Source organism: Populus alba, chromosome 5 (assembly GCF_005239225.2).
Source record: "Populus alba chromosome 5, ASM523922v2, whole genome shotgun sequence".
Lineage (NCBI taxonomy): Eukaryota > Viridiplantae > Streptophyta > Magnoliopsida > Malpighiales > Salicaceae > Populus > Populus alba.
The window spans coordinates 21,223,621-21,234,484 of record NC_133288.1 but is presented as its reverse complement, the minus strand read 5'-3'; the positions used below and the strand labels follow the sequence as shown (position 1 = coordinate 21,234,484).

At 35.1% G+C, this 10,864-nt stretch overlaps 1 protein-coding gene and 1 pseudogene across 1 annotated transcript; one reads left to right on the top strand and one right to left on the bottom strand.

Moving 5' to 3' along the window:
• Positions 1 to 1,562: 1,562 nt before the first annotated feature.
• LOC118062123 (glucose-1-phosphate adenylyltransferase large subunit 1) lies at positions 1,563 to 6,933 on the top strand. The gene is made up of 14 exons (XM_035075808.2): positions 1,563 to 2,311; positions 2,412 to 2,534; positions 2,679 to 2,852; positions 3,101 to 3,193; positions 3,272 to 3,355; positions 3,470 to 3,525; positions 3,699 to 3,792; positions 3,945 to 4,130; positions 4,248 to 4,328; positions 4,760 to 4,846; positions 4,923 to 5,027; positions 5,905 to 6,011; positions 6,322 to 6,382; positions 6,484 to 6,933. Exons 1-14 carry the CDS (start codon positions 2,078 to 2,080, stop codon positions 6,583 to 6,585), a joined length of 1,587 nt encoding a protein of 528 aa, XP_034931699.1. The 5' UTR covers positions 1,563 to 2,077; the 3' UTR covers positions 6,586 to 6,933.
• On the bottom strand, positions 6,719 to 9,715 carry LOC118062124 (mannan endo-1,4-beta-mannosidase 7-like; annotated as a pseudogene).
• Positions 9,716 to 10,864: the final 1,149 nt, after the last annotated feature.

The window sequence follows — 10,864 nt, the reverse complement described above, 5'->3', positions numbered from 1 at the left end:
ACACTAATTTTATTTGATTTTCTTAAATGCACTTTTTAAAAGCATTTCAAACGCATTCAACACCCTCTAAGAATCTCAATGCTTGAGTTTACATTTTTCACTAACATTTTTATTACTTGTGTCTAACTTTTTTACATTTTCTCCTGATTAATGGATGGAGATCACTGTTGCCTGTGGGCGAATGATGTATGACTGTGTATGTGAATTGCTGGCTCACCTGCCACCCTTCCTCTCAGAGCCGTGGCACGAATACACTGTCAAAGTTGATGACTCTCGCAGTGTTTCTCTGCCCATGTGGATTCAAGTGACTAGTTGCTGATGATTTACATATTTCTGGTAGATTTTGCTCGGAATCTGGTGATATATATATATATATATAGCACGCTACCTATGAGCTAGAGAAATCCATGGATCATGGGCAAACACATTCTAATAATAAATGCTAGTTTAATGATTATTTTAATCAGTAATTAAATAGTCTGTCCTGATTAATTAAGATTGCGTTGAATGATTGTGTACTCTTCTTGCTTGAAAAAGAAGAAGGAGGAATGTGCCTTTTTCAGCTTTTGTTAGCTGAGTAAATTATTTTGTGTGAGAATGTAGCATTCCAATTTATGAATTTAAAAAGAAAAAAAGAAAGAAGTACATTTATATATTGATAGCTATAAGAATCTTTCTTGAGATTTGGTAGCACAGTAAATAGTGAAAATCTCTCCCTATCATGGTGAAATCGGGAAAAAAAATTTTTTGGTAATTGTGGGGATTTTGTTTGTATTTATATGAGCATGAATTTTAAAATATTTTATGTAGAAAATCTAAACCAAACCAGCTTGTAGCTCCATTGCTTTTTGTGTCTGTTTAAAAAAACATAGATAGATGATAAAACAAAATATTAAATTGAAGACCTATAAAAAAATAATAAAATATATTCTTAAATAAACAGACTTTTTTTTATTTTATTTATTATTTTATTCTTTGTGTCTATCTCTTGATAGAGTGAGAATAAATAATTAATCATTCTATATCATAAAATCTCTGATATTTTTATATATTTCTTTTAAGATTTTTTAAGTTTTGACGATATTAATTATTTTTTAATGTTTAAATCATCACTTTAATAAAATTTTAATCAAATCTATTTAGTTCAATTTGAGCCCTCTTCTTTGAAAATAAATATTTAATTTGGTAGAAATATTATATTAAACTCTTTTTGGGATTAAAATAGAAGAGCTAGATAAAAAGGGTACAATTAGCATTACTTAAGACTGCAGTTGAATATAGAAAGATATTGTTATTTAAAATATGCTTTGTTAAATAATAAATTAAGTTTATTTTTTTATTTAAAAAAATTATTTTTAATACCAACACATCAAAATATTTATAAAAATTTATTTTACAATAATTTTAACTAAATAAATATTTTTTTGAAGTTTAAATTTTAAAAATCATAACAAAAAATAATTTTTTTTAACCGTGACGGTAAAAGTTAACACCGTAACAACCACACATGCGTGCAGAAGGACTGTTTCAACTTTCAAGTACAATAGAAGACTGGCAGCCGCAGACTGAGGAGTTAGAAGTGGTATGCATAGTGATCACAAGTGATTCTCTCCTGCAAATCTCTCTGTAGGATATTCAAACCCACCCTTACTTCTTTAGTTTCTCGTGACTTCTGGTTCACATCACTTTCAAAACTAATCACAATAATCACCACTCTTGCATTCAATCTTCTCTTCTGCCTTCAACTGCAATCCACTCGAAGTTCACATATTTTCACATCTTTTTCTCCTAAATTGTTATCAGTCATTGAAACAAACTCGATCTTTTTAGTTTTTTTTTTTATCTGAGCCTTTTGTACTCTGACATTCAAAACTTTAGATTTATCAGGGTGGCTTTTATTTATCATCGTTGTTGCACCTGCTGCTCTGGTTTCTGACTGTTTAGAGGCTATCAACAAAAAATTTACATTTTGGCCATCCTTGTATTGTCATGTTATTAATGTTTTAGGAATCTAAATTTCTTGGATCTTACATTAAGAAATATATTTGGGGTTGTTGTTTCTTGCTTTGATTCAAAGATGGATTCTTTCTGTGGAGCATCGAAGGCAAGTGCTGGTGCCAATGTGGTTAATGTTAACAAGGGAAGTATTAGAAATAAAGGGACTCACTTTTGGGGTGAGAGGATTAAGAAGAACCCGAAGAGCAGGGATTTGAGTCCCCTGTTGTGGAAAAATCTGAGAAGCGGTGTGAAAAAGGCTAAGCCTGGAGTTGCCTACTCTGTTCTTACTTCAGAAGTTAACAAAGAAATTGTGGTGAGTACAAAAACTGTTCAACGTCTAATGTTGATATATTAACATCTGATCCTGTCTGACTGCGATGCTTAAGTTTTTTTATTATTAATTTTGATTTCAGACGTTTGAAGCACCTGTGTTCGAGACTCAACAAGCAGACCCAGGTAATGTAGCTTCGATCATATTAGGTGGAGGTGCTGGGACACGCCTCTTTCCTCTTACCAGCAAAAGAGCCAAGCCCGCGGTAAGATTTAATTAGCTCATGGTTTCTAGAAATAATTATTGAATTTTTGTTACAAATTTGAGATAACGGGGCCTGGTTAATTTAGTCTTTTGCATCTTTGTGAGAAGAAAACTGTAGAATTTATGTTTGTTTCCTTCCATACAGGTTCCAATTGGAGGCTGTTACAGGTTGATTGATATTCCTATGAGTAATTGCATCAACAGTGGGATAAAGAAGATTTTCATCCTAACACAGTTTAACTCCTTCTCGCTCAATCGGCATATAGCTCGCACGTATAACCTTGGGAATGGTGTTAGTTTTGGAGATGGATTTGTGGAGGTAAGATGGTTTTTGTGCAGAAGAAGGAATTTGAATCTGCTAAATTATATACAAAACCACCAGAAGTGTATCATGAGATGAACTTATGCTTTGGTCTATTGAGGCAAGGCAGTAATCATCAAAGAATGATCGCTTGTTAAGTGCTTATTACGGTATCGTCATACGTCTTTAGAGTTGTCGTTGTTGTTAAATTGAGTGTTTTTGTAAGCTACTGGTGTGAAAGTTCTTGAAAGAGATACCTTGGACAGGTTTTGGCAGCTACTCAAACTCCAGGGGAAACAGGAAAGAAGTGGTTTCAAGGAACCGCAGATGCTGTGAGGCAGTTTATATGGGTGTTTGAGGTGAGAACTCATAATTTTGTTTTCTGTTGAAGACTTGAAACTGTAAATTAGACTAAATGGTTTCACTTGGTCTTTCAGGATGCAAAGAACAAGAACGTGGAGCATGTATTGATCTTGTCTGGTGATCATCTTTATCGAATGAACTACATGGAATTTGTCCAGGTACTCTTTTTATGCGTTCACTGGTGGGATATTGCATCAATACAGTTTTCTTGCTTTCCTGATTCCTGGAATTTGACTTAAGTTCTGCTTTTCGATGCCTAAATGTATTTACAGAAGCATATCGACACAAATGCAGATGTTACAGTTTCCTGTGTACCCATGGATGACAGGTATCTCTAATGTCCTTTTATGTCAAATGGCATGGTGTCTTGTGGCAATGTCTGCTTGCCCTGCAAATATAAAACTGTAATTGTTGTCATTCGATTTGCCATCATTCAGAACATTTATTGTAGATAAATGTTGTTTTGCATTTGGAAATTCATTGAAATTAGATATGTTGCAGTCGTGCACCAGATTATGGACTGATGAAGATTGACAACACTGGACGTATCGTTCAATTTGCCGAGAAACCCAAGGGCCCCGATCTGAAAGCAATGGTAGTTAGTCCTATAATCATCTTATTTTTCATGAGCGCCAATATCTTAATTTTATACTTAATTAAGATCCCTTTTGGTCTTCTCTCAGTTGATATGCCTTCAGTTTTTTTTATCTAAATTTAGCTCTTGGTGATATCCTCTTCTTGCTGCAGCAAGTTGATACCACTCTTCTTGGACTCTCCAGACAAGAAGCTATGCAATTTCCCTATATTGCTTCAATGGGCGTTTATGTGTTTAGAACTGATGTCCTGCTGAAGCTTCTGAGGTGGAGCTATCCCTCATGCAATGACTTCGGTTCCGAAATCATTCCATCTGCTGTGAGGGATCATAATGTCCAGGTGCGACTGCCCTTCAAACATAGATTTATCCACATGTCCTTTTTTATTTCTAGTTAATTTGCATAGGTTAGCTTTATTCTAGAAATTGAATTTCTTATTTCTTTTAATTTTTTCTAGGCTTACTTATTCAATGACTACTGGGAGGACATTGGAACAGTAAAGTCATTTTTTGATGCCAATTTGGGCCTCACGAAGCAGGTTGGTGTTACTGCCATCCCTTTCGTTTCTGCAGTATCTACCTTTACACTCTAAGCTAATTGATGAAAGCATTTTTTCTCTCTGCTGGGTTATTAGATATTGTGAAATCAGAAAATCATTGCTGCAAAAAATCTGTTCATATTGTTTTGGTAATGCTTTGAAAAAAGAGTGAACAATATTGTGGATGGGGTAGAAGTATCTTGTCATTTCCAATGAATTCAAAATCCTATGCAATCTCAGAATTGCACGTTTACTTTATGGACTTAGATCATCTAGCAGTGAAGTGGTACTTAACCTATTCCAAATCAGAAACATTTTTGTAATTTCATTTTTCTGATTATGGAAATGACCAAGCTACTTAACCTGGTAGCACTGCAGTGAGGGAAAAAAGGTCGTGATTTGTAAATTGATCAGTTGGTTCTTTAATGCAGCCACCGAAGTTTGAATTTTATGATCCGCAGACACCTTTCTTCACCTCTCCTAGATTCTTGCCGCCAACTAAAGTTGATAGATGCAGGGTATGACTTTAAGCTCAAATGAGGTTACAATTTCTAATGTGCTTGGTGCACCTCATGACACTTTCTTTTATTGCAGATTGTTGATTCAATAATCTCACATGGCTGCTTTCTACGAGAATGTAGTGTGCAACATTCTATTGTAGGAGTTCGCTCACGTTTAGAGAGTGGCGTTGAACTTACAGTAAGCTAGCTTTCTTTTCCTACTCTTTCCCTGCCGCGTCGCTTCTCTTCCCTTCTTGTTTAAAGCTAGTACTGAATTAAGAAGACATTATTTGGTGATAAATTAATTGATTTACAGAGGCAGGCTTCTGGATTCACGGGCATCACATTCTTACCCCATCTAGATTTGATTAATTCAACAAAAATAGGCTCATAGACGGCAGTAGATTAAATTAAGCATGCTGGTATGCTAGGAAATTGACACCAGCAGGGCTAGTTATTTTGGAATGCACATTATTGAAGGAATTCCACTGGAAACAACATGCTTTTAGGAGCCCATGCTGTTCCAGATAGTGCTTTGGTTTATATTTAGTACACATGACAATCCTATGATGCTGCACGCTGTGCCTCTTAAGACCTGTGTCTAATCAACTGCAGATTGTGAATTTTATCGTCTTTTTATGGAATGTTTGCCTTCATAATATCACATTACATTTTTCTTTGTAAAAAAAAAAAACTATTAAGCTCAGTAAATGGTGATCTTACGGATTGATATTGTGACATTAAGTTAGTGGAAAGTTGTAAGCCATTCTGTAAAAGACAGTGCATTCCATGAGGCATGTGTTTGCGATGCCTTCAAGGCATCAAATGTTATGAAACCTCCACTCTAATTGCATGTTTCTGTCATCTGAAAAGGATCAAAATGCACTTGATTCATTTTTTCCTATCGAAATCCCATAAATACAAGTGACTTTATGAACACGAATTTTTTAAGATAAATGGTGATTGTTATTGATGCCAAGATGGCATCATGTAGAAGCCTGGCCGGTTTTTCTTTCAATTCTGGAGTGCCGACTGATTATAGTAATAGCCTAACGGGATTGTACTTATATCTGCAGGATACTATGATGATGGGTGCTGACTACTATCAAACTGAATCTGAAATTGCCTCTCTGCTAGCAGAAGGAAAGGTCCCAATTGGTGTTGGTCAAAATACCAAAATCAGGTAACATTTAAGCTGCAACTCCTCTTTCTCATGCACAGGCACACATGCAGAAACTTGCAAGGTACAAGATGAGACCAGCATGTTGTTTCTGAAGTTTATGGTTCTTTATTGATTCTTTCTTGTAATATCATAAAAAATAAAAAAGGTCAAACTGAATGTTAAATGTTAGAAATTCGAATCTTGGTAATTTGTAAATAAAGTATTAGGGGCGCATGTATCCAATCATAATTGCTTATAGCAATTTAAATATTCATATTGGATTCTTTTGCCTGATGGTGGAACATGTGCATGGCTTCTCTCTCTCTCTCAGGAACTGTATTATCGATAAGAATGCCAAGATAGGAAAAGATGTGATCATCACAAATGCTGATGTAAGTATAGCTTTCTGTTCTCTTTGAACTTCATATCAACTTAGAATGTTCAAGAAACCAATTAGAAGTGTCCTGTATTTGATTGTGCTTCGACTTATCAGGGTGTTCAAGAAGCAGACAGGCCAGGTGAAGGGTTTTACATTAGATCAGGGATCACAGCCGTACTGAAGAATGCAACAATCAAAGATGGGACCCTTATCTAGAAGTGCCTAATCCTGGTGATGAAGCTGACGGAGCAATCGATCCACATCTTTGCACTTGGCTGCTGTGATCACGACGAAGTAACTACTGTATATGTAAATTACGTACTCCTTCCATATGTGAAAGAACAGCCGAGAAGAGGAAGTATTTTAACTTGAATAAATTGAAGGGCATGGAGTCCATTTAGCAATATGGATAGGTTCATTGCTTAAAACACAAACCACGGGGTTGATAATACACTGTTTATTCTCTGACTTTTCAACTTCAACCCTGTTGGCTATATATCAGAAGAGCTAATCCTGAGCTGGAATAAAATTGCTGTAGTCGAGGAGGGGATGCTTTTGATTCAAGTGTAATCGCTTCCTTTTCTTTTTCGCTGAAATAAGTACTATTGGATGAGCTGATTCATCTCCAACGGAGAATTCAGTCCTTGAAACTTTCACCGAATACGCTATTTTGTTGCCTTTATAAAGATAAAAATAGTTTAATAATATCAATACTCGAGCTTGACCTATTTGCTTCTCAATCTTCTAGGTTAATTGCCATTGTTTCGAATATCTTTTGCTCTCTTCCACTTCTCAATGTTCCTCAGCCTTGCATACATCTTTCGAATCCGATTGAGCTTTTGAGACTGATCAACAATGACACTAGTTGTCGAAGGATTCTGGCTGAAGACTACCTCGTACCCATCTCGGAATGAGTCCATTCCTTCAGTAAGTAGTTGCCAGAACATTCCACCTGCAGCAGCACCTCCACTGCTAGCTGATGAATAAATAGCCGAGTAGACTGTATTGAACAGCCGGTCCCTTTGATTATCATTCGACGTTCTCAATGATTTTCCAAATTCAGCGAACAGAACTGGCTTCCGAAGGATGTTCTGTGAATCTTGGATATGATTGTTGAGCCAGCTGTTCAAAAAACGATTCTTGGCTTTCTTCACCTGAATTAGGCAACCTGTTCATAAAGAAAATTACCACATTTTGGTGAGGAATGCATTTATTGCCTGGAAAACCATTCACTGAACCAAATCAGGGACGGTTTTAGGTGGAAATTTTTAATTAAAACTTTACCATTGGTCAGGATAGGAGTGAACTGTGGCAAAGTCAATGTCAGGTATCTGATTGTTAGCAATGAAATCTGTCCCTACTTGAAAGTTTGGATTGGATTGCTGCTTTTCAGAAGAAGATGGTCCATAAAACCCTTCCAAGCCTACTTCTAACAAGTGATTTCCATCTATGGATTTCAAGTAAGAAGCCATCTCTGTAATCCAAGCCTGCCATACAAAGCACAATTAAGTAAAATCACATTTTTTTTTAATTTTAAAAGATATAACTTGACTAGTCAGATCCTAAATTTGCTTTCTAGAAGTCATCAATTCAAGTCTTACAAACATCGGGATCACTGGAGGTTTATATAGTTATTAATTTCAGGATTCATGGAATAAGTCAAAATGCACACAAGCTAACTCGGACACTCGTATTAATAATAAAAAAAAAAAGTAAAATCAAACAGTTGTTTCTATTTAATAATTTTACTTTCTTGTCTGTGATCAAACCAGATTTTTTACTCATGAGGAGTTGATAGCTCTTAATGGACGTTATAATCATTCCTTTTGCGTAACACTTTTGTTAATCTTATCAGTGACCCTTTTATCCGACTATGTTAATGAAACTAATACTGCCAAAACCTCACCTAATCCTATGCCAATAATAGTAGAAAAGGTTCTTAAATTATTGCCCCAACTTGGAGAGTGGAGGCAGGAAATTGAACAAGCAAGGTTTTGAGCATGTCAGTTCTTGTGACCGACTCCATTTTGGCAATCCCGAGTGGAGTTGCAAAACAACATTAACGAATAAATGAAAATCACAAGACTTTTGGGTTCAGAAATATTGAGAGGTTGTGAAAAGATTGTAACTTGAAACTAGACATGTAGAATCAGAAAGATCAGATGGAAAAGTCTATCCAACTAACCTGAATGGTCCTTCCTGATGGATCTGAGGCACATCTGGGTTCATTCATAAGCTCCCAAGCCATTATCGTTGGCTCATCTTTGTAAGCAACTCCGGTGATACTGTTACGTCTTGTCAGAACAGTCTATATATACAGAAAAAAAATAGAAAAAAATAACCATGGTATTGTAAAACACGAGAAAACCAATAAATCCTTCGATTTACAAGGAAAGGAAGGACACTAAGAGAGAGAGAGTCACTCCAGTGGTTGAATCATTTGTCTCTCAAGCTGTCACCAATAGTGGTATGAAATATTGACAATAATGGCAGGGAGACAGAAAGATGGAGAGTCACCCTCACCTTGATATGATTCTTGTAGTAACCTTTCACTATTGAGTTTGTATAGAAATCATCAAGAGATGATATGGACTGGCCTTGACTGGATGCCCAGTTCACATACTGTTTTCTCCCTCCAAAGTTCTCATAGTTGTTCACCAAGCTCAAAATCAGCTTAATCCCATTCTTCTTAGCTTCGGAAATGACAAAATCCAATCCCTTTGAGCCAAAAGTGAAAATGAAAATCCAGATCATTAACAAAGACAGAGAGGACGAGGATGAAGAATTTCAAAAGAGTAAAAAGAGAGTAAAAGGCAAGGTGTATCATGATTACCCGGAAAGTTTGTTCATTGTAGTAGCCAGGTGAGACCTGTAGAGCTCTATCTTGACCATCATTGAAAGCCCAAGTTCTTGCCAGTGTAAGGCCATGCTGCTTAGCATCTTGGAAAACAGATGTCACTTTGTCTCTCTGTGAAGTGTCTGTTGCAAAGTACATGAGCCAGTAGGCATTGAAGCCATTTGCATAAAACGGGCTACCATTCAACAGCAATTGCACTCCTTTGGTTCTTATGAACCCATCATCTGCTTCAACCTGGAGAAAAATCCCCTGTTCTTGAATGAGCAGAATCACTAAGAAAATTAGACCCCAGTGCCTCATTTCTCTTCCTTCTCCCTTTCCTGACTCTCTCGATGCGACAAAGAATATGTGATATGTCCCAGCAATCTCAATACTAAGGTTTTGGGTTTCTTCTGGTGCACAATTTTCCGGCCCTCTCTCTTAAATAAGGTAGGTTAAAATACCTAATGTTACCTTCTCCGTAGGAGCAAAAGGTGTGTGGCTGGCAATGCCTTGATGCCTTCTGCTTTTACACATTTCTCATGGGACCGTAAGAGGTCCATAACGCCCAAGATAAAGTTTTTTTTTTTAAAAAAATAATAATATTTTTTTAATTATTTTTTTATGATATTTTCTAGTTTTATTTTTTTCTATTTAAGGAGAATATTTTTTATAATTTATTTTTTCTATATCTTTTAGCGAGTAGAGAAATAAAAATTCAGCATTTTAAGAGTATTTACAGTGTTTCTTTTATTTCTGAATTTTTTTTGACTTGTTCGCTACTTTCTATGTTCCAAAAATTATGTTCAAGATTAATGACACGTCACCATTTTTCCTTTTTTTTCTTTCTGACTGCTTGAACGGTTTCAGTAAGGCAGATGGCCCCACGTTGACTCCAGGGCCGAAAGTGAGCACTGAGTACCAACTTTTTATCAAAATATAGCGCACATCACGGCGACGTTTTGGGCAGTGCTTTCAAGAGCGTATTTAAAAGTGTAATTAATGTTATTTTTTATATTTTTTAAAAAATTATTTTTGATATCATTATATAAAATGATTTTAAAATATTAATTTAAAATAAAAAAAGAAATTTTTTTAATTTTTTTTCAAAATTTTATTTTTTTTAAAATAATAAAAACTTCCTTCATCCTCGAACAAAAAGCCAAGAAACCTTATAAAGCGCCTACCTACACTAAGGAAACGGTTTACATTATCGATTTAATAAATCTCTCAGATCATATGAATTTATATAAGTGGTTTTAATATCGTTCTCAAGGTTTTTGTAGATGAAATTCAAAATCATTTCAAATTATTTTATATTTTTTAAATTTTATTAATATTTATTTTAAAAAAATATTAAAAACTTTTCTTGATCTTGAAAAAATAAAATTATTTTTGAAAGTAGATTCAGTTTTTATTAGTGCAAGTTAAACTTTTTTTTCCTCGAAATACCGAAAATCAGATTTTTGAAAAGGATTTTTGGCCAACGATAATGGTAAAAATAAAGAAAGAGATAATATTTGTTTGAAATATAATGATTGAAAAATAAAATTGAGCGAAATAATATTATAAACATCGACATGACACAGCTTGAATAGTTCAAGGGTAAAAAGGGGTATTAAACACAAAGGAAACTGCGAGGAGAAACGACGTGTCATT